The sequence below is a fragment of the Phragmites australis genome, chromosome 16 (genome assembly GCF_958298935.1).
Source record: "Phragmites australis chromosome 16, lpPhrAust1.1, whole genome shotgun sequence".
Lineage (NCBI taxonomy): Eukaryota > Viridiplantae > Streptophyta > Magnoliopsida > Poales > Poaceae > Phragmites > Phragmites australis.
The window spans coordinates 28,225,369-28,251,177 of record NC_084936.1 but is presented as its reverse complement, the minus strand read 5'-3'; the positions used below and the strand labels follow the sequence as shown (position 1 = coordinate 28,251,177).

The 25,809-nt window shown below is 43.4% G+C and overlaps 3 protein-coding genes and 1 non-coding gene across 8 annotated transcripts; all 4 read right to left on the bottom strand.

Moving 5' to 3' along the window:
• Positions 1 to 3,016: 3,016 nt before the first annotated feature.
• LOC133895892 (uncharacterized) lies at positions 3,017 to 5,371 on the bottom strand. 2 transcript variants are annotated; one of them, XM_062336415.1, is made up of 5 exons: positions 5,270 to 5,371; positions 4,169 to 5,008; positions 3,888 to 4,046; positions 3,445 to 3,700; positions 3,017 to 3,328 (listed from the first exon to the last, which is right to left on the bottom strand). In XM_062336415.1, exons 2-5 carry the CDS (start codon positions 4,982 to 4,984, stop codon positions 3,294 to 3,296), a joined length of 1,266 nt encoding a protein of 421 aa, XP_062192399.1. In that variant the 5' UTR covers positions 4,985 to 5,008; positions 5,270 to 5,371; the 3' UTR covers positions 3,017 to 3,293. The 2 variants fall into 2 exon arrangements, with proteins under 2 accessions (XP_062192399.1, XP_062192400.1); XM_062336416.1 differs by having other exon boundaries at positions 5,139 to 5,270.
• Positions 5,372 to 8,399: 3,028 nt separating this feature from the next.
• Positions 8,400 to 11,490, bottom strand: LOC133895312 (uncharacterized). 3 transcript variants are annotated; one of them, XM_062335537.1, is made up of 5 exons: positions 11,352 to 11,490; positions 9,697 to 10,530; positions 9,403 to 9,561; positions 8,960 to 9,215; positions 8,400 to 8,843 (listed from the first exon to the last, which is right to left on the bottom strand). In XM_062335537.1, the coding sequence occupies exons 2-5, from the start codon at positions 10,510 to 10,512 to the stop codon at positions 8,809 to 8,811; spliced, it is 1,266 nt and encodes a 421-aa protein (XP_062191521.1). In that variant the 5' UTR covers positions 10,513 to 10,530; positions 11,352 to 11,490; the 3' UTR covers positions 8,400 to 8,808. The 3 variants fall into 3 exon arrangements, with proteins under 3 accessions (XP_062191521.1, XP_062191520.1, XP_062191522.1); XM_062335536.1 differs by lacking the exon at positions 11,352 to 11,490 and adding an exon at positions 11,083 to 11,127; XM_062335538.1 differs by lacking the exon at positions 11,352 to 11,490 and adding an exon at positions 10,721 to 11,033.
• A 3,247-nt stretch (positions 11,491 to 14,737) lies between these two features.
• On the bottom strand, positions 14,738 to 14,818 carry TRNAL-AAG (transfer RNA leucine (anticodon AAG)). The gene has a single exon. It is a non-coding gene; the product is annotated as a tRNA-Leu (tRNA).
• Positions 14,819 to 15,480: 662 nt separating this feature from the next.
• LOC133894943 (chitin elicitor receptor kinase 1-like) lies at positions 15,481 to 22,206 on the bottom strand. 2 transcript variants are annotated; one of them, XM_062335143.1, is made up of 11 exons: positions 21,230 to 22,206; positions 20,471 to 20,503; positions 20,073 to 20,228; positions 18,850 to 19,049; positions 18,391 to 18,480; positions 17,350 to 17,443; positions 17,117 to 17,268; positions 16,951 to 17,045; positions 16,727 to 16,865; positions 16,026 to 16,124; positions 15,481 to 15,919 (listed from the first exon to the last, which is right to left on the bottom strand). In XM_062335143.1, exons 1-11 carry the CDS (start codon positions 21,876 to 21,878, stop codon positions 15,755 to 15,757), a joined length of 1,872 nt encoding a protein of 623 aa, XP_062191127.1. In that variant the 5' UTR covers positions 21,879 to 22,206; the 3' UTR covers positions 15,481 to 15,754. The 2 variants fall into 2 exon arrangements, with proteins under 2 accessions (XP_062191127.1, XP_062191128.1); XM_062335144.1 differs by lacking the exon at positions 18,850 to 19,049 and adding an exon at positions 19,389 to 19,579 and having other exon boundaries at positions 21,230 to 22,205.
• Positions 22,207 to 25,809: the final 3,603 nt, after the last annotated feature.

The following is a 25,809-nucleotide window of genomic DNA, read 5'->3' as shown; positions in this document are numbered from 1 at the left end:
TTCAGGAACGCGTCGTGAGCCGTAAATATACAGGTTACTTTTTAGTTGCCATTGCATTTTTTTCCGAGTCCTTATCTGCCATTACAAAATAAATAATTCCCTATACGCCATCCTGTTACAAAAGGTTATGCTATCCACAGCATCTCCATTATTTTTTTACCGTGAAGATTATTCCATAATACCTAGACTCCGTGTGAAGGATAAGCTAGCTTCCAAGAATTAATGTCGCAGCACCAGTTCGTGTCAACGCGGCGATTGACTGCAACGCCCGAGAACAGTTTTAAAAATTATTAAAGATTTCAAACTGGTTGTGTGGACAATTTATAAACCACCGATCTTATAATTTTGTACAAGAAGTATGAGATAATTTATATAGACAAATCACACAGCACACACAGAGGTTTATATAGGTTCAGATTTCTTTTAAGATAGTAATTTTACTGTCATATTTGTCTTTTAAAAGGGGTTACTGGTTGGTCTAAATAAATCTAAAACTATTTAAAGGACTCATTGTGTGCAGTCCTAGAGGATGATTGATGTAGATCTGAAGTACAAAATGCTTGAAGGTTCAAAGCTCATGTAGCTTTAAATGGTTTGTATGGACTTTAATTGGCTTGTGTCTCTGCAGTGTCTCCTGGCTTTATATATATATGGGAGTCGTCGTACGGCTCTCAGAGTCATTTATTATCATTTTTAGAGATAAACTTCTATATTTACGAGATATCTTAGGCATCTACGAGTAGTTCCCATACATCTAGGGATTCTCTTCCCATTAATAGAGATATACCTCGAGAATGTAAAAAACTCTATTGTATCTAGATATGGTAGTTTTATACTACCCATTGTCAAGTTGTTTTTGGTTTGATTTCTTTTGTCGCTCGCAAGAGCAACAGTATTAGATCATGCATACGTACACACATATGACATATGCTAGGGGACAATTGCGGCACCAATCGTTCGTAATCCGAGTGTACAGCTCTCTGATCCTTGTATGTCTGGTTATCACCAAAAACATCTACATCCACGTAGTCGGTTGCGATGCCAACTATAACTGAATCATCACGAACCACAGGGCAACATCATCACCAATTAATAGTTCCATTGTGTCACCATGAGGAACTTCTGTGGCATCTGAAACCTTATGTGCCAACGGCTCGATATCTAAATTGAGTTCATCACCATCATCTGTAAAATCTACGGGCCAGTCATCTGCATTTGGTTGTGATGATAGATTTACTTCAACTTCACTTTGCTGCGAATGATCTCTCATCAACTTTCGGACCACAAAATCTAAAACTCTTATTTCGGAGTCTATCACGATTTTAATATAAACATCACATTCACCCTTGCTACCGGTTGAGGCCATCATCTTTGTATGTGGTCCATTCGACGAACTCACATCAATTCTCCCTTTAAATCCAACATCAACTTGTTTTACCATCCATTCCAACTGGTTTTTCACTCGGGCACACAAACTCGACGAAGACGGAATTTCTCTAAAAAACAATGTCTTCTCTCGCATATTCACAAATACGACACTTCATTATCTATCCTCCGCATAGTACCTCCATGGTTCAACCTCACAAATCTAGTCATCTACAAACATCCAAAATCGCACAAAATGTATCATTTCAAATAATTGAATATATGATCCCATGCATATGAAAAATTATAAATTAAAGAAACGAACAAACAACAACTTATGATTTTAGGCTATATGTGCTTACAGAGATGCAACCTCAAGGGAATGGCAGACTATATACTACTAATACTCGCCGGCTTGCGTTCCTCAAAATTCGGTGCAGTTTCTACTTGACATTTTCTTGAGACTTAACTCTGTTGTGCCTGTAGTCCGTAACTTGAGACGGATATTGCATTGCTGATATGACCCAGTATAGAAAAGAGATTTTTTTTTATTTATCATCAGAAGATAAGATAATTTTTTATTTATCATTCTACGAAATAAACTTATTTATTTTTTATTGCTTCTAATTTTTATTCTTTCATTGGCACTACCGTTCGTTTGACTCATAAAAAAACACATTTGTCTTTAGAGAGTAGGACGGCGGCCTCAGGCGCAGCCGACAGCAGCTAATCGAAGTTTAGAGCCCCTTAGAGGTCTAATATTAGAGTAAGATGTACTATAGAGTTGTAGACAATTTCTTTATATTTTTATAGGATTTTTTAACGTTAAATTTAGATGAATAGATTAGGAGATATGAATTTCTGAAGTCGTGTTGTTTGCAGACTATTAAGTGAGCTGCATGGTTACATTGTGACTATGATTAGGCATAGCAAAAGTTAGAATTAATTTTTATGGTGAATACAAAAGGTGTAAATATTTTAGTGTGATTATTTGTTAGGTTTTCTGTTGTAGAAAAATAGATATTAAAATAATAAGGTAACTATACTGCAGTGGGTGTATTAGTGTTGTGGCTATTTTTACAATACAATTTAGTTTAATATTCAAGTACTTTATAACTAGAAAATACGGTATATTAAATATTGTTTCTTTATATAAGTACGGTTTCCTCTTTCTAAAGATAAATATGTCTTTTCTATGGATTAAATGGCCGGCAGTGGAGAGGAAGGAATGAAAATTAAAAACGGTGTTAAATAAGAAAGTTCATATCATGATGTGACAAATAAAGAATTATCTTATTCTTCTATAGCAAATAATGAATTTTCTCTATAGAAAAAGGAAAGGTATGGCATTACATCCCCATGTCAATGAGTGCTAGTCATTCATTTCTTTTGCTGGGTATTGTACTTTCTTGAATGCTATTTCTGGATGTCGTTTCTCCTTATTACTCTTGAATGGAAAGGGAAAAAATTGCTTCTAGTATAACCTTTAGGGGGATCTTTCACTAGACATGACTGATATATTGCCAATTGTGACATTATTGTGACCTTGATTTCACATTCCAAGAAGGGTACAATGACCTGCATTCACATATCTAGAACAAAGTTCCACAGCATCTCATCATCACAATTTCTGCTTCTTCAACATCACTCCTGCACTCTGAAAAGAAGGATATATTACTTTTTCTTTTTTCAAAGACTAGGAACATTGCCGGCCTAGAGGAGCGAAGCTAGAGCTCTAAGATCCGAGTATATACTTTAACATATATAGATTTAGATGGTGCGCATGTTTAGGATTACGTAGTACACGAGTGGTAAAATTGAATTGCAAAAAACTAAGATTTTATTTTTCTCTGGTGCCGGTGTACTCGGGATGGGCCACTGTAGCTTCGCCCCTGTCGCCGTAAATACATACTGATATCTAGGCTCCTTCACGGGTTACTCGACAGCCATGCCGGTAGGCACCCTGCAATATTTCAAATAACGAACAAGATCAGGTCAGAAAGACACGCAAAATTGAAATTTTTCAGATTGCAAGGCGAGAGAAAAGAACATGAGAATGTGAGGTTCAGAGCAGCTCACATGAGACAGGGAAACTGAAGCACAGTGCCGGCTGCTGCTCCTGCTCGGCCACGAGGATGTAGAACAGGCCCATCACCCCCGTGTGCTGCCGCTCGCTGCTGTAGTTGGACACGACGGTCAGCACCTCGCCGTCGCGCACCTTCACCGTCCCCGGCTTCGGGTAGCACGACGACATGCCGACGACGTACCCGGCCTCGTTCCCGGCCTCCTGCCCGTCGCCGTAGGTCGCCATCGACGCGCAAAGCAGACGTCCGTCCTGCGATAGATCGAGTGTGCAGTTCAGGTTCAGCAGTTCGGTTCCGTTTGCCATGCAAGAACATGTTGCGATGCAACTATTTCAGGTCAATGGTCATTGCTTGCTGCTTGGGTTGCGCAAAGTTTCGGATGACAATACTGAGCTGTGCGTTAGCAAAATGGGGAGGGGATTAGAGTTCGTCGGCTACCTCGCCGTGCAAAGAAGCACCGATGCCCCCTGAATGCTGGTGCGCGACGCCGAACACGATGTCGCCTCCACGCGGTAGGACTTGTTTGGCCACCGCGACATCGACGCAATCGTTCTTGGCCCGGTTCTCTGACCTGCATTCCTCCACCTGATACTCCACCTGCACAAAAGAAAATCTCGAGTTTAACCTATTGAAATGCCTCATTTCAAGCATGGAAGTTCTCAGCATCTGAAGCAGCTCCGACGATCCACAGATGGATGGAACTTCTGCTTGTTGCATACCTTGCAAGCAGGTTCAGATTTCCCCTCAAGCAGAGCCCTGTCAGTGACATCAAATATGTAAATCTTGACCGGCACAACCGCATCGCTCCAGTCAAGCCACTTGACCGTGTACTGCAAGAACAGCTTCCTCGCCTCGCCACTGAACCCTTCCTTCACCTTGCACTGGCTCTGATCAGAGCAGCAGCGCAGGCCTCCGATGTAGTCCTTCTCAATGGCGCCGCCATCCTCATCGACCGTCACGTTGTACAGATCACACCTGCACTCGGTGCACCCCAGCTTGTCGGCCACGCCCCTCGTGTCGATGGCGTGCACATTGAGCAGCCATTTCTCCTCGTACCCCTCAGGGGGCTTCTCCGGGTTGCCGATCTCAATTCCATAAGGATCAGGCACCCATGTCGCGGTGTGCCGGATCTCGGAGCCGAGGCCGTAGTACTGTCCCAGCGTGTGCTTGCACACGCCGGAGTTCCTTGCCAAGATCATCTTCGGGAGCTTCTGCTCATCGGCGACGCGATCGTTCTTGGCGGCGTAGTATGGTACCACAACCCAGTGGTGAAGGTAGGTCTCGTGGAGAGGCACAGGGACGCCGTGCTTGTCGACGAGCTCGCCTCTGAAGCTCTTGAGCGCGAGGTGGCCTCTGGGGAACTCGATGCCGTAGTTCCATTTGTTTGAGACCGAGCCGGGGCGCAGGGAGAAGGGTGTGGAGAGGAACGTCTTGGATTTCAGCAGGGGGCCTCTGCCTCTCACGTTGAGTGCTTCTGATGGAAGGGTGGCAGCTGCAGATAAGAATGCGATGAGCAGCACGAGGAACGAAGACATTTTCACCCTGACGCCACTCACCACCTGCAAAAGTTGGCCATTTATCAGTGATTAACCAAATGAGGCAAAACCGATAAGAACAACAAAATGGACTGAAGAAGAAGAACTTTTGGATTTGTTAGATTGGATTGGGATTGGAAGATCATCCTTTTACCGTTATGGATCACAGAACCCTTGAGGCGCACAGCCTAAGAGGAGGCAAATTTTTTGGAGCTCTCGAGCGAAGACATGGCAAGGGAAGCAGAGGAGAAACCGAGGAGCAGAGAGGACGACGACGGGACGTACCAAAGCAAGCTGAAGTGCAGAGGCGGCAGCCGGAAGCCGTGGTTCAGAGCACAGCCCCCTGCCGCGTCCTATATAGGATGGCGACGGGGCTCACTAGCGCCACGTGGCGGTGCCTTCGTCAGTGCTTGCGTATTGGGAATTCACACGGCTGTTCTGGTCTTAAAAAAACGCATTGCTACAGATGTTAGAGCTTCGAGAACACCTGTTTTTTTTTTACAAAATTAGATGTAATCTAAGTCATAGATCTCAGCTTTGAACCGGAGGCAGGCATCTCTTGTCAATCCTAAACAAAAGAAAGGAAAGCCCTACGCACCTTCATTGGTTGACCAAGGGGCATTTATATATAAGTCCTAGTCTTAAAAAATGCGATCGGAGCACTAAGCCCGATAAATTGGATGCCTAAAAAATCAGGTGTTAGGAGCAGGGTTAAAAAACCGTCGGTGACCGCTCAAAAATCGCGGTTACCGACCTTCCCGGTCCGGTCCGGTTTCAAAAACCGAACGGTAACTAAAATTTGAATTCAAAAAATTCAAAAAAATAAAAATAATTCAAAAAAATCTTTAAAAAAACTAGACACAATTCTAAGACCTTCTGTGAAAAAACTTTTCAAAAATAATGTCGTTTGCATCATATTCTATAGGGAGAAAGTTTGAAAAAAATGAAAAAAATTGAAGCGTGCGGCTCAACTATTAACTCACGTTAAGGAAAAGTGTAACATGCAAACACATATTTTTCTTGTATAAAACGTATTTTAAGAGAATCTTTAAAATTGATTTCACTTTATTTAGAGTTTTATTAAATTCTCTATGATTTTTACAAAGTTCACAAGCATAAAGTGAATATGTTAAGAAACAGCACTGTAATTAACTTTTTCATATCTACTATTATTTTTTCTACGTAAATCATAATATAAATAAGCTAATGAAAGTGGTTTCACTAATTTTTGAGGTGTGATGGGTCAGTTATGAAGTAATCTAGTCGCAACACATTTACACAATCATGCATGTTACAATAACTAATTCATGAGTTCATATATTTTTAAAAGATATAGGATCATGTAAGAAGACTAAAAAAATTAGTTTCAAGATTTTTGGATTAGTAAAGAGTAAATTATGCATTTAACTTGGTTTAAAAAATAAAATTTCTCACAGAAACTTTTGAACTTTTTTATGAGTATAAATATTTTTATCATGTATATCATGTTACAAGGAAGCCAACAAAATTTGTTTCACTTAATTTTAAGCTCAGATGAATTAGTTATTGATTTTACAAGATTGAACCCATTTTTAGGTTTTTTGTTGAAATGCGCTGAAATTCGATAAAACCGCTCGATAAATCGAGAAAACCGAGCGGTTACCGACCCAAACCGCTCGGTAACCGACCAAATCAAAAATGTGAGAAAATCGCTCGGTAACCGACCCAAACCGAGCGGTTACCGAGAGGGGAAAAACACGATTTTTTCGCAAAAATTCAAAATTTGCTGAATGAATTTTCTCCGAATTATTTTGAATTTTTGACCGGTAATCGCGGTTACCGCCGGAGGTCGGTAACCGACCTACGGTCGGTAACGTGAACCCTGGTTAGGAGCCCCTGAAACACTCAGGTGATGTATAGACCCTCTTAAAGAAAACTCCGGTGAGGTGGGGAATAGGAGCGGGTATTCGGTTAATAGACGTACTTCGGTTGGTTTTTTGGTTTGAAAAAAAATGTTTTTGGAGAATCAGAAACAGATTACCCTAATAAATATAAAAAACCGGACATAATCAGTTTTGTCAGTGAATCAGGAACCAGGGGTCCCCGAATCCCGAGGCCAGGCCAGCCATCCGCCACGTGACGCCATCCCGCGAGGTCCCTCCTGTAGGATGAGAAAAGGTCAAGTCCCGGGAGAAGGTGCTCGGGGCCACGGTCGGTGGCCCCCGAGTATCCCAGTTCCCCGATGATCCACGGAATCATCGGGGAACTCATAAAAAATATATTTGTCTTTAGAGAGGAGGACGGTGGTCTCAGATGTGGCCGCTAGCAGCTAATCGAAGTTTAGAGACCCTTAGAGGCCTAATATTATAATAAGATGTACTATAGAGTTGTAGACAATTTCTTTATATTTTTATAGGGTTTTTGAACGCTGAATTTAGATAAATAGATTAGGAGATATGAATCTCTGAAGTCGTATTGTTTGCAGATCATTAGGGGAGCTTCATGGTTACATTGTGACTATGATTAGACATAGCAAAAGCTAGAATTAATTTTTGTGGTGAATACAAAAGGTGTAGATAATTTTAGTGGTGTTGTGGCTGTTTTTGCAATACAATTTAGTTCAATATTCACAGTACTTTATAACTAGAAAATACGGTATATTAAATAATGTTTCTTTATATAAGTACGGTTTTCTCCTTTCTAAGGATAAATATGTCTTTTCTATGAATTAAATGGACGACAGTGAGGAGGAATGAATGAAAATTAAAAACGGTGTTAAATAAGAAAGTTCATATCATGAGGTGACAAATAAAGAATTATCTTACCTTTCTATAGCAAATAATGAAATTTCTCTATAGAAAAAGGAAAGGTATGGTATTACAACCCCATGTCAAGGAGTGCTAGTCATTCATTTCTTTTGCTGGGTATTGTACTTTCTTGAATGCTATTTCTCGATGTCGTTTCTCCTTATTACTCTTGAATGGAAAGGGGAAAAATTGCTTCTAGTATAACCTTTAGGGGGATCTTTAACAAGACATGACTGATATCTTGCCAATTGTGACATTATTGTGACCTTGATTTCACATTCCAAGAAGGGTACAATGACCTGCATTCACATATCTAGAACAAAGTTCCACAGCATCTCATCATCACTATTTCTGCTTCTTCAACATCACTCCTGCACTCTGAAAAGAATGATATATTACTTTTTCTTTTTTCAAAGACTCGGAACATTGCCGGCATAGAGGGGCGAAGCTAGAGCTCTAAGATCCGAGTATATACTTTAACATATATAGATTTAGATGGTGCGCGCATGTTTAGGATTACGTAGTACACGAGTGGTAAAATTTGAAGTCTCCACAGCAGGCGTGAGCTCGCCGGAAACGATGAAGAACGCACGTACGCAACTCACACGAACACAGCCAACTCACTGGAGTTTTTGGTGCTGCAAGTGGCAGCGATTTCTGACCCTTGTATTGCATATATGTAGATGAAAACAAGAAACGATCGTGGCCCGCTAACACCACGAAACCATGCACGCCATGCCTCCCGATCTTGTCGCGCCATCCCACGACGGAGTGGCATGCCGTGCTCTACGGACTCGAAGACTCAGCCGTTGCATGAACGCGCATGCGTCTGGCCCTAAGGACGCGCTCAACACGAGCTCTTTTATTGGAAAGCAAACTAACAGACCCTGACACGACTAGTGAACGGGACTAGTGTTACCAACAAAATTGAATTGCAGAAAACTAAGATTTTATTTTTCTCTGGTGCCGGTGTACTCGGGATGGGCCACTGTAGCTTCGCCCCTGTCGGCGTAAATACATACTGATATCTAGGATCCTTCACATGTTACTCGACAGCCATGCCGGTAGGCACCCTGCAATATTTCGAATAACGAACAAGATCAGGTCAAAAAGACACGCAAAATTGAAATTTTTCAGATTGCAAGGCGAGAGAAAAGAACATGAGAATGTGAGGTTCAGAGCAGCTCACATGAGACAGGGAAACTGAAGCACAGTGCCGGCTGCTGCTCCTGCTCGGCCACGAGGATGTAGAACAGGCCCATCACCCCCGTGTGCTGCCGCTCGCTGCTGTAGTTGGACACGACGGTCAGCACCTCGCCGTCGCGCACCTTCACCGTCCCCGGCTTCGGGTAGCACGACGACATGCCGACGACGTACCCCGCCTCGTTCCCGGCCTCCTGCCCGTCGCCGTAGGTCGCCATCGACGCGCAAAGCAGACGTCCGTCCTGCGATAGATCGAGTGTGCAGTTCAGGTTCAGCAGTTCGGTTCCGTTTGCCATGCAACAACATGTTGCGATGCAACTATTTCAGGTCAATGGTCATTGCTTGCTGCTTGGGTTGCGCAAAGTTTCGGATGACAATACTGAGCTGTGCGTTAGCAAAATGGGGAGGGGATTAGAGTTCGTCGGCTACCTCGCCGTGCAAAGAAGCACCGATGCCCCCTGAATGCTGGTGCGCGACGCCGAACACGATGTCGCCTCCACGCGGTAGGACTTGTTTGGCCACCGCGACATCGACGCAATCGTTCTTGGCCCGGTTTTCTGACCTGCATTCCTCCACCTGATACTCCACCTGCACAAAAGAAAATCTCGAGTTTAACCTATTGAAATGCTCCAGATTGTGCGCGCATTTCAAGCATGGAAGTTGTCAGCATCTGAAACAGCTCCGACGATCCACAGATGCATGAAACTTCTGCTTGTTGCATACCTTGCAAGCAGGTTCAGATTTTCCCTCAAGCAGAGCCCTGTCAGTGACATCAAATATGTAAATCTTGACCGGCACAACCGCATCGCTCCAGTCAAGCCACGTGACCGTGTACTGCAAGAACAGCTTCCTCGCCTCGCCATTGAACCCTTCCTTCACCTTGCACTGGCTCTGATCAGGGCAGCAGCGCCGGCCGCCGATGTAGTCCTTCCCAATGGCGCCGCCATACTCATCGACCGTCACGTTGTACAGATCACACCTGCACTCGGTGCACCCCAGCTTGTCGGCCACGCCCCTCGTGTCGATGGCGTGCACATTGAGCAGCCATTTCTCCTCGTACCCCTCAGGGGGCTTCTCCGGGTTGCCAATCTCGATTCCATAAGGATCAGGCACCCATGTCGCGGTGTGCCGGGTCTCGGAGCCGAGGCCGAAGTACTGTCCCACCGTGTGCTTGCACACGCCGGAGTTCCTTGCCAGGATCATCTTCGGGAGCTTCTGCTCATCGGCGACGCGATCGTTCTTGGCGGCGTAGTATGGTTCCACAACCCAGTGGTGAAGGTAGGTCTCGTAGAGAGGCACAGGGACGCCGTGCTCGTCGACGAGCTCGCCTCTGAAGCTCTTGAGCGCGAGGTGGCCTCTGGGGAACTCGATGTCGTAGTTCCATTTGTTTGAGACCGAGCCGGGGCGCAGGGAGAAGGGTGTGGAGAGGAACGTCTTGGATTTCAGCAGGGGGCCTCTCACGTTGAGTGCTTCCGATGGAAGGGTGGCAGCTGCAGATAAGAATGCGATGAGCAGCACGAGGATCGAAGACATTTTCATCCTGACGCCACTCACCACCTGCAAAAGTTGGCCATTTATCAGTGATTAACCAAATGAGGCAAAACCGATAAGAACAACCAAATGGACTTTAGAACTTTTCGGTTTGTTAGATTGGATTGGGATTGGAAGATCATCCTTTTACCATTATGGATCACAGAACCTTATGGTGATACTGCTTTACAGAATTACTTTCTACTAATCTACTTACCCTCTGCCTAGAATTGCTTTGCGAACTGAGTAGTAGATCAATTGGTTAGTGCCTTTAATAGCTCAGGGGACTGTCACCAGGGATCCGGTTCCTCTACCTTTAAGGGGTAAAGGCAGTGAGGAACAGGCTTTTATGAGGCGCGCTACAGTAACCATGATCGGTACTAGATTTACTGTAGAGCAGTACTGTATCATCACTGTATCACTAAATCTACAAACACGTGCTTAAGTAAACACCTTCCTTTCCACTAAACACATGTGCAACTACAGTAAAAAAATATGTTTTTTCTATAAACACCTCCTTTAAGCACTCCTTATACATGCTCTTAGTGTTCCCGTTGCCAGGAAGGCAGACAACCGTACCCTGCAGATCGCAACGAACAAGAAAGCCATAGCGAAAAGAAGAAGACATCGGAGCAAAGGCGAATCAGGATAAGAACTGATCTCCAAAAGGCAGTCCTTTTTTTTTCTGAACCCAACCTCGCAAGAGATATCAGAACCAATCGATCAGGCAGAGAACACTTGAGGCGCACAGCCTAAGAGGAGGCGAATTTTTTGGAGCTCTCGAGCGAAGACATGGAAGGGAAGCAGAGGAGAAACCGAGGAGCGGAGAGGACGACGACGGGACGTACCAAAGCAAGCTGAAGCGCAGAGGCGGCAGCCGGAAGCCGTGGTTCAGAGCACAGCCCCCTGCCGCGTCCTATATAGGATGACGACGGGGCCCACTAGCGCCACGTGGCGGTGCCTTCGTCAGTGCTTGCGTATTGGGAATTCACACGGCTGTTTTGGTCTTTAAAAAAACATATTGCTACAGATGTTAGAGCTTCGAGAACACCTGATTTTTTTTTTTACAAAATTAGATGTAATGTAAGTCATAGATCTCAGCTTTGAAGCGGAGGCAGCCATCTCTTGTCAATCCTAAACAAAAGAAAGGAATCTATCAAAAAAAAGAAAGAAAGGAAAGCCCTACGCACCTTCATTGGTTGAGCAAGGGGCATTTACATATAAGTCCTAGTCTTCAAACGCAATCGGAGCACTAAGCTCGATAAATTGGATGCCTAAAAAATCAGGTGTTAGGAGCCCTGAAACATTCAGGTGATGTATAGATCCTCTTAAAGAAAACTCCGGTGAGGTGGGGAATAGGAGCGGGTATTCGGTTAATAGATGTACTTTGGGTTTTTTGGTAAAAAAATTGTTTTTGGAGAATCAGAAACGGATTACCCTAAGAGATATAAAAAACCGAACATAATCAGTTTGAATTTGGTTTTTAACATAATCTGTCGGTGAAGGTGCAATGAGTTCGCCACATAGGATGAGGAGCAGTGTGAAGGACAAGAGGGTGTTGTCATGGTTGCGTACGTGAAAGGGAAGATGGTAGGTGTCATAGGACGCGTGAGATAGGTGAGACTACACCTACTGTGGGTTAGAGACAGTACGCTACATACTATAGTGGTTGAGTAGTGAAAATGGTGAGAGCATTAGTATATAGTTTATTTTGTTCGGTTTAATGTGCTGACTAAAAGAGTAATTTTTATTATGTGTACATCAACTTAGTTTTATTAGTCTGTTTTATTAGGTTAGTTCAGTTTTTAGAAGTTGAAAACCGAGTTGCAAACCGAAAATCAAGCAGATAAGCCGCACAAATCCTTCATTTCTGTTCGGTTTCCTGATATTTTTTGGTTTCCCACCCCTGGTGTGAACCAAACAAGGCCAGCAAGGATTTTGCACGGACGAAATAGTACACGCGACGCGACGCGTCCTGTGTCCATTCCAGGCATGAAAAGTGCATGGGGACAATGGAGACGCCCACGAGAGAAACGTGAGCTCGGCTGTGTGGTACGCTGCTGTAGCTGTACTGTACACTGCAGTGGTGTTTTTGACAGAGTCAAAAGTTCACTCTTCTATACAGGTTCTTTTCAGGGTATTTACTAGATTCGTTTTTGATTTTTGCTATAAAAGATGGAGGATCGGTCTCTTATAAAGGACGTATGTCAAAAAATGAAATCGATAACGATGGAAATTTACGTCTGATATGGTTGGATGTTTAGTAATAGACTTTCTTCTTGACTTGGTTCGGGCTTTATTAGTTCACTCCTATCTTTGCTTAATCTATCCGGAATACTGGATATTTTGTTAAACCTTGTAACAATGAACGGCTGCGTATATAACTCTGTGCAGAGGCCGGAATAAGTATTATTCCTTTATTTAAAAAAAACACTGCAGTGGCGTGGACTGGAGTGGCAACTGAGGACGCCTCCATTGATAGTGTCACCAGATTATCTTCTCCTTCCTTGTGTCGAAAAGAAGGAAATGGTTTCTTCTTCATCTTCTTTCGGACAGTGATGAATGCGCTTCGCTGCTCAACAGCAACAGTCTTCCTGCTCTAGGGCTCTCCCTAGCACTGGTTGTCAATCTCTGACGATCATGACAGTGAGGAGGAGCAGAACCTTTCTGATGATGAAGAAGAGATCCACTGAATTATTTTATCTTCTGTTCTACTAGTACCAATTATCCTGACGAATGAAGATACTCTGTCCGAAAACTAGTTTATTTTATAGTACTTTTGGTAAACTCTATTTGAAGCTCCGGTAACTGTCTCGCTTAGTGTTGCACCTCCTTAACGTTTTCTGTTTCTTGATCTGTCCTTTCTGCGATTGATGTAAAATAGTATAATGTTATGTGGTTCCGTTACTTGATAATAGAAATAGGGTGTTTCCGCGTTAAAAAAAAATCGTCTTCTTTCTTCTTCTTTCGGATAAGTTTTGTCCTCCCTCCTTTATTATCTTGGTTGCCAGATGCCGATGGCGGACGAAGAAATACGCCCGGAAGAACCCGGGAACAAATTGTTGTTGGCGTCCGTATTGTACCTGCGGCAACACCACATTTCTTTGTGCCTAACAGAGCAATGGAGACGACTGTGGGGGAAAAAGAAAATGCAGCAAGGACACCAAACCAGCAAATCTTCGCTCAAAATCCAAAAATAAACAACATAGACACCGTATATTATAAAAATAGATAATATATTATCGTATTTATAAATTTAACATATGTATTTGACTCTTTATTTACTAAAAACGTGATTTTGATATCTTAGATGTTGAATACGGTACTGTTACACTGTATTCAGTATATAATGTGTCGAAAACAACTGTATTCGATATATGAGATACCAAATATGATACACAGTGCTATATTCAGCACCTCAAATAACATGTGTTATGCACCACGCTCACGAGAAGAAGGAAGCTAGAAAGATAAGCTAGGAAGTAAGAAGGCGTATAAAAGTTTAATTTTTTTATTTAACTCATGGTTTTATTTGAGAGCACAAAAATAATTTAAAATTTTTAAACGTTTTCACGAGAAAACTAGAGCTCTCTAGTAACCTGTCTTAATTAATTTGATCCAAAAAGATTTAACCAATATTTAATTAAAATTCTCCAAATAAGCTAACTTTTATAAATTTCAACAATTTTTAATGCTCAAATAAATTCTCAAAAATCTGACAATAATACTAATATTCTTTTCATGTGATGTATTAATTTATAATAATATTTCTAACCTTAGGTTATTTGGTAAAGAAGTGACTTCCTTTGTAATGCTCTATTTATGTGTATTTTTATAATTTTATGTGATATTCATTTTTTAATTCAATTTGAAAATAACCTATGTGCTGGACATGCATGACCTTATGTGCTGGACATGCAAAAAAAATGCATTTTTAAAAATTGTTTCTCCAAAAGTCCATTTATAAAACGTTTTTCTAAAAAGGGTCAAATTGTAAAAATTCTCGAGATACATCATCGGATGCTTAAACGTAAGCGTGGAGGCAAAGTTATGTTCATGTATATCGGTCTCGAATGTTTGTGTTCGTAAAACTCTCTTTTCCTGCTTAATTGAATTCATTCATGTTCTAATTTTCGAAAACAAAAGGTCAAGTTTTGTTCCTTTCGAAGATGTGCGGCAACAAGAAAACAAGAGAGAGAAAACAGTGAAGTGAAGAAAAAAAGTAAAAAGATTCTGTTGAGAGTGGGATTTGAACCCACGCCCTTTCGGACCAGAACCTTAATCTGGCGCCTTAGACCAACTCGGCCATCTCAACTTGCTGATTCTTGCTCAACCTACACATAGTAACTTAAATTTGTTCTAGAAATGCTTATCTTTTTTTTTTTTTTTTTTTTGCTTGATGCATAAGACTATACCTAACATATTTTGATTGACGTGTCACGTGTCTAAAATTTATTTTATGTACAAAGTATGATACTTCACTAGTTGATCCATAACATGTTTAGGTGTTTTACATCATCATGGCAATAAAAGTTTCGGTCACCACAAAACAGGAAGAGTCCGGTTTTCCAAGAAAGAAGAAGAACAGGAAGAGTCTGATAGCCCCCACGGCAACAGGGACTTTGACGCTTCATCGCTTGGTACGCTGCTGTAGCATATCCCAGCGACATGTCCACGCTTGGCTACTGCCTCATGGCATCGGCCACATTGTTACTGCTGTTCCAAATCGAGATAAACACTTCTCGGTCCACATAAATATACATTTTTTGAAAATTAAAACTTTATTAACTCTCGTCCTTATATCAAGCTAATAAAACCGTACATGAGTTTATTTTCAATCTCTGTATTACTTGACATGCACACAGCCACACATAAATATACACATATAGAGAGATAGACGACTCCATTTTCAGTGTTGCAATCGCACGTTTCTATCAGCTCTAGTGACAACACCAAAAACAGGCAACACGAGATAGCTACGTAACAGGATATCATTTATTTCCATTTGGACGCAAAATCGAGCATCTTACAGGTAAATTACACGTGCTGAGGACGTACAATGAGCTCACACTGCTGTCCAAGAACAAAAAGAAAGAAAACACGACGAGACGAAATCCTAGACCGACAAGAAAATTACATGTGGATAGCTAAAAGGATGCTGTCATTCTGTCCTCCTTACTGGACGGCTTCGGACAGTTCAAAATGTGCCCTAATGTACAACTCCCAGGGGCAAGCTACAAATGCAAGAGAGTTATCTCCCGGACATGAGGTTCACCAGACCTTGGTTCTCCTGGATAGTGTTCATGTCCCAGAACTCGCTCGTGGATGAGAGTGTCATCAGCGCGACGACCACGGATCTCATCGTGGGTCTCAACTTGGGGTCTTCCTGTGTGCATGCCCTTGCGAGGGCTGTCATCTACAAAAGGCGAACGACGTGTTAAGCCTGCATATTTTGTGAGACATAGCAAAGAGGATAAAGGTAATTTTGCAGCAACATCGGTCATCCAGTGCGTGGTTCTAACCTTGAGAATGGAGTCGATGGGATAATCCTTGCCTAGCACCGGATCAATCAGATTCTGAAGGCCTTCCTTTGGATCAGGTATGTTGAGAGCCTCCTCAAACTGCAGTTTTCAGTATGGTGGTTGGTGAGTCATCAAAAGCCTGTATTATTGCTTTAAGCAGGTAATGATTGAACTACAGCAAGCATCCAAAGCCTGTACAATTGCTTTGAAATGAAGTGTTACGAATATGCTTGCAATAAAAAAATCTGCTCTATTGTCTATTGCCTAAACATCCACGAACACATGACAACAAATGAGAAATGCAAGATCAAATGTATGCCTCATTTATAAACATGGAAGTCAAAGGAATAACAGATGATGAGATCAAAACAATTATTCAGAGCTGGATGTACTAAGAGCTAATGCACACAGATTTTACACTGGGAATTAACAACTACCCTCGTGGTAATGAAGCACAAGAGCAGAAATTTTTTCTTTCCTTGAGAAACTGGCCAGTACCTCTGGCATTTTTTACTAAATGAGAATGGCAGCCAAGCCAATACTAGAACTAGAACCCGTGTGTAACCAGACCGCTGGTGAGCCAATACTAAATGAGAATGGCAGCCGGGCCAATACTAGAACTAGAACCCATGTGTAACCAGACCGCTGGTGAGTCCCCTAGAAGCAGAAAGTAAAAAAGGTTGGTTTAGAAGGCCAATTACCAGATAAACCAATCCCTTTGAATCACTAGAAGACTCAGTTGATCTGACAATAGCTTCTTTAGCTGAAATAAGTTCATAGAGAACAACGCCAAAGGCATAGACATCAACCTTAGGAGAAACATCACCATATCGAGCATATCTGCAAATGTCATATCCCATAGATATCAGCATTTATCACAGATGGTGGTACTCTGCAGTTTGCACAAATACGCAATGACACGTACTCTGGAGGCATGTAACCAAATGTACCAACAATTCCACGTGTGGGCAGTGATGTATTACCAACTTCTGTAAGTTTTGCTAAACCAAAATCTGCAACCTGCATTCTAGACATAATTATTACATGAAGAATGGGGAAAACATTTTAAAACACCCATGAACTATTCCAACCTTTGCTCGGTAGTTCTTGTCTATCAAAATGTTTGCTGATTTGATATCCCGATGTATGTATACTGGAACCGTATGTTCATGAATGTACTCAAGACCTCTTGCTGAATCTAGTGCAATTTGAACCCTGGCAGTCCACGACAGATGCTCATAACCTATATAAATGTGTATTGAGATTAATTTGCAGGAAGCATAAGAATAGGCACAGCCAGCTGATCTAAGAGGCGACAGATTACCAGTTCCACGTAAATGCTGGCTTAAGTTTCCATTCTCGATATACTCATAGACAAGGAACAAAGAACTCTCAGTGCAATAACCAATCAAGCGCACCTGTGTGAAATAAACATTGAGAATGGCAGCAAAAAGAAAAATATAAGGATTAACCTGAATGAAGATAACAGGGAAAGTACATGATTGTTCCTACCTACAGAAAAAAAATGATACCATTTCGGTAAGACTGGAATACAAGGATAAAAAAGGCCAAACCCATATATTTCCTCAACTCACAATGGAAGACATTAAGGAACTACACTTAGTCATACTGAGTGACAACCATTTCAATTTAAGTGATGTGAAAGAGGAATTGAGCCTAGCTCAGTTGGCTGAGGTTGTGGATGTATACCTAGACTACCCAAGTTCGGGTCCCCTTCGACGCGAATTTAGGTGCCTATTTCTTCTTATTTACGATGCCACCTAATTCCTCCTAGGTTGGTCGAGTTTTTTTAAGTGATGTGAAAGATTGATATGCACAATCTTCATGTACAAGGGTGATGTCATCCATCATCAATGAGTGAATAACACATAATTTCATCCAGAAATGATATTGATACTCGTGGCACTCTTTCCCAGTGAAGCTGTGACTTGTAAAAGGTACCAATACAGAAAAGCAGTTCATCTAGGCATATACAACCCTCACCATTGTGCTCTTGAGAGTTCTGATGAAAACCTGCAATTAGTGCTACCTGACATTCAGCTAAAAGTAATATTTTATCACTAGGATGTGAATTTTATAGTAACCCCACCTAGAATGTACATAAAGTTGTTAATTCCATCGCGGAACTTTTTCTGCTCCGGAGCAAACAGAATTCAAAGGAGAGTATTGAAATCCAGGCAATATAAACAAATATAAAAGTAATAGAATAAATGCACGAGTAAGTTGATGTGTACTACATCAGAATAAGAAGTATTTTACATTTAAAATTTCCCAATAGTGACTTCTCCAAACATAAATGTGTGCGCAAGGGGGGTGGGAGGGGGGTTATGAAGGAATCACTAACCAGATTCAGATGATGAACATGTGTCAAAACCTTTAACTCAGCAAGGAACTCATGAGTAGCCTGCATATCCATTTTCTTTATGGCAGCTTTCTGGAGACACCAAAGCAAGTCATTTCAAATGAAGAACAGGCTGTAATGTTTGCATGATCACAATGATAGCTTGGTTGGTGGAGCCTCCAGTTGAGAGGACGCCCACATGGACTCGAACTTAGGTGCTCACAGATCGTGTGAGTACCTCCCTAAAGGGTTTGGTACTCCCCTCTCTTAAGATAAAGCCAAGGGGACGTCTTCTCCCATTGATCGAGTTTTTTTTTTAAGAATGATGGACCATCACAGATTTATATTCTTTTATCATTTGCATGTGCAAACCCCCACAGGAAGGCGGGAACATGTTCGCAGGTTTGTGAAATGCACTTTCATATGTTTATGATCCATGCAATTGGGAAAGTTTGAACTAACCTCGCCTCTGAGCTCAGCATAATAGACAGCGCCAAAACCACCTTGCCCGATTTTATTACTCATGCGAAATCCCTCTGTGGCATTAAAAAGTTCTTCATACGAGAACTCTACTGATTTGTCAACTGTGATTCCTGGAACTTGTGAGGCTCTATCAGCTTGACTAGTTGACTGTGAAACTTTATCCATTGATGCTGTAGTAGCTGAAGAAGAGGTTGTAATGTTTGCATGACCAGAACGATAGCTTGGTTGGTGGAGCCTCCAGTTGAGAGGCCGCCCACCCGGGCTTGAACCCAGGTGTTCGCAGGTCGTGTGAGTACCTCCCTAAAGCGTTTGGTACTTCCCTCTCTTAAGACAAAGCCAAGGGGACATCTTCTCACCATGATCGAGTTTTTTTTAAGAATGATGGACCATCACAGATTTATATTCTTTTATCATTTGCATGTGCAAACCCCCACAGGAAGGCGGGAACATGTTCGCGGGTTTGTGAAATGCACTTTCATATGTTTACGATCCATGCAACTGGGAAAGTTTGAACTAACCTCGCCTCTGAGCTCAGCATAATAGACAGCGCCAAAACCACCTTGCCCGATTTTATTACTCATGCTAAATCCCTCTGTGGCATTAAAAAGTTCTTCATACGAGAACTCTACTGATTTGTCAACTGTGATTCCTGGAACTTGTGAGGCTCTATCAGCTTGACTAGTTGACTGTGAAACTTTATCCATGGATGCTGGAGAAATAAAATAGTAGTAGTTTAGAAATTGTAGAAGCTCCATTCCATTTTAATTGTCAATAAAAAAGATAACTAAACAAAAAAAGAAAAAAAGGGATAGAGGATACAGTATTCAAGGTTGACTAACTCTCTGTGTGCTCAAAAGTACACTTATGTGTACTTCGGACGTACCAAAGACTTCTTGGTACATCGAAAATACATATAGGTCATAAACTCTATTTACTATTTTACTCATCAAGATTTCCAGGTTTTTGGACACACAAATAATTGCTTCACAAGGTAATTATCTAAGCATCGAAAGCATCAGAACCTCAAACCACCAAAACCAACATCTATCCTTGTAGGAACATTACTGATATGAACAAAGGACAAAAAATAACTCACAACAGTGAAATCAGAATTACAAATGCTTTTCTACAAAAGATGTTAAAAGAATAACTTTCCGTTACATGGTCATATAAACAGAAAGAGAATCCCACAATATCATTACCAAGTTGGGTAGAACCTTCAGATGATGGAAGCAGGGCACCCTTTTTCGTCTTTCTTCGCCTATAGAACATGATGTATAAAAAGACACCCAGGAGCAGTGCAACAACACCACCCACAACTCCTCCTGCTATAGCTCCTACAGAAGCTCCATTTCCTGGCCCGAGTGGATGACATTGACAATGAGTAAAAAATCATAATTTCTTACAAGAATCACTGGCATCCAGTTTTTCTTGCAAAAACCTTAATGCGAAAGCATAATTAGCTCGCAAAGGGGCAGAGCTTCCTGTACTGCACAAGATGAGGATACTTATCAACATGGGTGCACAAGAGTTAATAATATTCAAGTGAATATTATTGCAAGACAATATAGCAGGCAGCACCACAGCAGCACTTACCCTGATGATTTTAAAGGACGGTAACTTCCAGTGGGATCTGGAGAACCAAAAAAACAGAGTAAACCATTTTAGCAAGACAAGATCAATTCAACAGATTATGCAGTTGATGCTAACAGCATTGTCAAGGAAAAAGATGGAGCGAAATAACTGCAATTAATTGAATCAAGCAAGCAAAACACACCCCTGTAACTGCACACTATCAGGGATCAGCAAATGCGTCGCGGACTTCACTGTAATTTGTCTATCGAATTTGTATTAAGATAGTTTTAGCCTCCCAAATAGACCAGGAAACGTTTGCTTATTGAGTACCTGTGCATGCAGAAATGCTGCCATGAACCAACCAACACATGGAATTGGTAACATACATCAAACATCAACCAATTTGTGGTAGCAAATGTATGTCAAGCAATATGTGTCTCAGTGCCATAACCAAATCAGTCAGATATTTGTCTAGTTGCAAACACAATCAAAGTAACTGTAAATAGGAATATTAGCTAATGCAAGTGATCCTTCCTTCAAAAAGCAAACCTAAATCAATTTCGCGCACCCTATTAAACACCTGACGACAGTACGCACAAAACACCTCCATTCCTAGCTACAAGCGTAGATTACCATACAATTTGGCAGAGAAACCCAATTCCCTACAGTAACAATCCCAAAAAATCCTCCATTTCTGGCAAAACCAAGGTAAAATTGTACTGAATTCTCCACAATTCACATCACACAACAGCAGCAGCATCAACAAAGAGCTACAAATCCTCACCTTTGACGGGGATATAGACGAGCCCGCTTCCCGTCACGCCGTCCATGCCAGGGTTATACTTCCTGAGCAGGTCCATCTGTGACGGCGACGAGAAGTTGTTGTTCGCCGCGACGGAGGCGAGAGTTTCGTTGCCCCTGAGCGGGTAGGTCAGGAACAGCCCGTAGACCTCCGACACCGCCGGGTTCCCGCAGGAGCAGTTGACGGTGACGTTCACCGTGCCGGTATTGGGGATATTGTTTTCCGGGTAGCTGTTGGTGGCCTTCAGCCAGTCGATGGTGGTGAGGTTGTTGAAATTGGCGGCGATGCTGGTGTAGGTATTGCCGGTGGAGACCTTGTGGGGGAGGGAGGCAGCCAGGTAGGTAGAGAAGGGCGCCCTCGGGAGCGCGAGGCAGCTGCAGCGGAAGTAGACGTTGACGCGCTCGCCGGCAGGGATGAAGTTCAGGTTGGGGTACTTGAGGTTGTAGGGCCCGAGCGTGTGGTAGTCGCTGATGTCGAAGAGGCTCGAGATGTAGGTGAGGTTCTGGTTCCGCGAGATGTAGTAGGAGCCCAGCGCGAGGTCGCAGCCGGAGCTGCAGCCGTCCCCCGCCGCCGCCGCGGCCGACGCGGCCGCGGCGAGGAGGAGCAGGCGCAGGAGGAGAGGAGGCGCCATGGGGACGGCGAGGAAGAAACCCTAGCTGCCGGAGCCGAGAGCCATTAGAGCCCGAGGCGGGGGAGGCGCTGCCGCGGGGAGTTGGGGGGAAGGAGACGACGACGACGCAGCGGGAGTTTGACCCGTGCCGCGCTCCCAGGCGGTGGGTTAAGTCATGACGCTGGCAGGTGGGGTATGATGCATTGTAGCCAATGGGAGAGGGAAACGTGGCGGGATGGCTGGACGGGCCCACCACGTGGGAGGCGCCATGGTGAAGGCGTCAGAGACGGCGGCGGCGGCGGCGGCCGGGAGCGTTCGGAATTCGGGAGTCGGCCACGGACCACGGGATGGCGTCTGATTCGGGAATGCTTGGGTCCTGCTCCTGCGTCATTTGGGAGCTAACCCGTTCGTCTGTTTGTGATTAGGCAGATAGTTAAACCCGGATTAGTGTTTTGGGCACTAGGGATCAGAAAAGATTAATTTGTCAGATTGGTTGTCAGCATCTGCTACTTCATTACAGCTAAGACAAATAGTGAGTGAAGCATCTAATGGAGACACGGATTGGTTGGGTAGTCTTCCTCACTCGGTCGGATTGCCACTGGCCTCTTTGCTACTACATCTGATCCCAAATATATGTACACTTAGAATTGTTGTTGTTCAAAATCTTTTAAAGTTTGATTATCAACATTAAAAAATTATACATGTTTATAGTACAAATTTTAAATGTGAAATGACAAAAATACCCTTAGAAACTAGCTAAAATATTCTAGGAACTACGTAAATAAGTGAATAAGAGATATTTTGTAGGGATAAAATTGGAAACTACACCTAAAAATGTGAAATGACAAGTATTTAAAAACAAATAAAATGATCAAAAGTGACAAGTATTGAAAAACAGAGAAAGTATAAGTTTGATGTTACTTGATTCATCATAAATACTAGTTTTTTAATATATTACTCTTTCTACTTGAAATAATATATTTTTATGGACATTGCTAGAGACCCTATTGATGTCCTAATGGATGGGTACGAGGAAGTAGCTCTCCACACCATTTTCATCGAATTCTCATGGAGTCTGACATAGCTAAGCACTTGTTTACTTTGTTACACTCTCTTGAGTTCCAACCTTGAAGCAAAGGTAGATCGCCCCCTACGACAATATGAGGTAGCGACCCGGTGGCACAACAACCGACATCTTGCACCCCAGCTGAGCCCCTAGGTTGCCAGAGTCGAGCAGGTAGGAAATCACATTGGTGTCGTGTCTAGACAAGGAAGAAGCAACCAACCGAATAGGTATGGATGTATGGGCCTGTGAATGTGAGGTTGTGGTCCATGTGGACATGGATCAGTCGTGGCCTATTGACCTAATGTGACAACGCCCTAACCCTCGATGACCCAATTGTAGAATCCCCTCCATGCTCCGTTTACTTGGTATGATTCGTCTTTTGTTTGTGACTCTGCTTGACTGCACCCCTCCCTGTTCACTGACTCCATGACTCGCTTGATGTTTGGGATTAGACCTGTTCAAACATTGGGTCAAGCTGGGTTTTAGGTCGGGCTTTGAAAAGCCCGACTGGAAAACCACAAGCTTGAGCCCGGGCCGAGCTTGATGTTTTTTGGGGTTTTCTCGGGTTTTTGGGGCCAGATTTAGGTTTTTTCGGGTTTCGAGTATATTTTTAAAGCTTGAGCCCGACCCAAAAGGAACCACATGCCTGGTTTTGAAGCTCGAGCCCAACCCGTACACTGGTCGGGTCGGGCCTGGTCGGGCTTTTTCGGGCCAGGTCGAGTCGGTATGCCGATCCAGGCTACCCATGATCAGGTATGTTTGGGATGCCACCAAACCCTAGTGACAGCCACGATGCCATACCGCCCAAACTTGGTGCCCCGACGCCCAGAGGACGATAGAGGCCGACATGATCCCAATATCAGGTGCTACCTTCCATGGAGCGAGAGGTCGGTGATGCTACAGGGCACGACCGTGGTTTAACGACGGTTGCGGTGCCGACCGGAGTCGATGTTGGATAGAGGGCAACATGCAAAGTACTAGAGCTGGGGACAGCTAAGCTCCAATGAGTCTAGAGGCGGGAAATGGGCGTAGTTCAACGGTAGGCACGAGCGTGATACATCAACGGACGCCATCATGAACTTTGCCCTACTTGGCCCTGCTACCCCTGTTGTCACTTTGTTGTAGGGGTGCAGACATGTGGCGCATGGTGTGTGCGGGCCCTAAGTGGTCGCACAGAATGGTACATGTGCCGGCATTGGACGTATGAACGTGTGCCAAGATAGAACATTCATGGTTGTTTGCCCTAGTTGTGGGTATGTTGAGCCAGTGAGGATGTCGAACCCTTTACCGGGGAGGGGGTGACATCTCGGCCCAATTTGAAATAGGCCCCATAGTGTCCCATGTGCATGTGTGCATGTGAGTTTAGGAGTTTAGTCTCACATTAGCCTAAGGTGAGATACACCAATATATAATGCCACTAAAGTCTATGTCACCCATCCAGGTTAATCCTTTTACACAAAGTGGTGATAAAAATATAAGTGGGTTGGTGTGCGTGTGTGGTTTGCCTGGTGTGCGAGTAGGCCTAAGCCAGTTTGGACTCTATGGTGTTATAATATTAGATTTTCTTAGTGAGACGGATCATATGCATGGATGTCATCTAGATTCTACATCAATTGAGCAGAAGCCCAAGATGTGCTCAATTTGGAGGTCTAGTAGATAAAGAGAAATATTAAAGACTCGTGGGACATTTGATTTATGTGTGTAACACAATGCCATGACCCTAGTAGTGGTTTTTTTAGGATTGAAGTATATATTAACTTTAAAATTGGAGAGTACAAGGGTCAGAGGTGAACTTCCCTGATTGCAACAATTGAGGCAATCTACAAAATCTTGTGGTATTTAAAGAGTAGTCCTGAGAAGAGATTGTGGTTCAAAAGAAATAATCACCTAAATATGGAAGGCTATTGTTATGGGATTGAGCGAGTTATCTAGATGCCAGAAGGTCAACCTCTTGCTATTGTACCTTTGTTGGAGGAAATTTAGCTGTTGTTTGGTTCGGGTATTGTAACGTAAGCAGATTGCGTAGGGGTAATCCATACCAGTATGGGTGTTTGTTTCAACCTGGTTCATGACTCGTTATTGGGTAATGGGATCCCAACCTATTCAGACTCGATTCCCCTTCCCTGGCCGGTAATGCATCGCGATATCGCTCCTCAGCCTCAACTCGCCACCACTCCCTCGCCATGCGAGCTGCTCCGCTGATGTCGACCAGCCACCCGACGCTTCGAGGTGTTGGATAGTGGACTTCCCCGTTGATTCCCCAGACAATCTTGCCGTGTCCCCCGTGTCATCTGAGCCTATGTTCGTGCCCGCCTTTCTTACTCAATGCCGACCGCCATGCTACATCACTAACGGGTCCGCCGCTCTCTTGCTGTCGGATCTGCGCAGGAAGAGGAGGGGTCCACTCCTCTTCCTCTCGCTCAGATCTCCTCTCCCTCAGTTTGTGGTGGGTTTGCTCAGGTTGGAGATGAGCTAGAGCAGAGGATTCATCGACGAGGTTGAAGAGGAGGTGGTCGGGTTTAGGAAAGAAAATCTCGGGCCTGGGCTCTCCACTAGAGAATAGACGAGATCCAGCATAGGAGATCTGCATAGGAGATCAGGCAGACGAGATCCGATTGGAAGATCGGCAGAGGAGGCACCTGCAGAGCTCCTATGAGATCTGGCGCGGCTGGGATGGATTGGACATGGTGGGCTTGCGATGGCTTATGCACATGCCTTCTTCCTCGCGGCTGGCAACCCGAGCCCATTAATGATGGAATGGTGAGCCCCTTCATCAATTCCTCATGGGTGCAGCGTGTACACGACCCAGCTCAGTTGATCGGCCCTCTGCTCCCCCTCCCTTCCTTTGTAGGTTACTAGTGAGCTCATCTTCTCCGCATCCGGGCG

Coding starts and splice junctions, on each gene's coding strand:
- LOC133895892 (XM_062336415.1), bottom strand. CDS start 4,984: ATGTCTTCGTTCCTCGTGCTGCTCATCGCATTCTTATCTGCAGCTGCC. Junction 4,047..4,168: donor AATCTGAACCTGCTTGCAAG/GTATGCAACAAG, acceptor TCTTTTGTGCAG/GTGGAGTATCAGGTGGAGGA. Junction 3,701..3,887: donor GTGCTTCTTTGCACGGCGAG/GTAGCCGACGAA, acceptor GATCTATCGCAG/GACGGACGTCTGCTTTGCGC.
- LOC133895312 (XM_062335536.1), bottom strand. CDS start 11,112: ATGGCTTTCTTGTTCGTTGCGATCTGCAGG. Junction 10,531..11,082: donor TGTTCGTTGCGATCTGCAGG/GTACGGTTGTCT, acceptor CAACTTTTGCAG/GTGGTGAGTGGCGTCAGGAT. Junction 8,844..8,959: donor CTTCAGTTTCCCTGTCTCAT/GTGAGCTGCTCT, acceptor GAAATATTGCAG/GGTGCCTACCGGCATGGCTG.
- LOC133894943 (XM_062335143.1), bottom strand. CDS start 21,878: ATGGCGCCTCCTCTCCTCCTGCGCCTGCTCCTCCTCGCCGCGGCCGCG. Junction 20,229..20,470: donor TTACCGTCCTTTAAAATCAT/CAGGGTAAGTGC, acceptor ATCCACTCGGGC/CAGGAAATGGAGCTTCTGTA. Junction 16,866..16,950: donor TTTGGTTACATGCCTCCAGA/GTACGTGTCATT, acceptor TGACATTTGCAG/ATATGCTCGATATGGTGATG.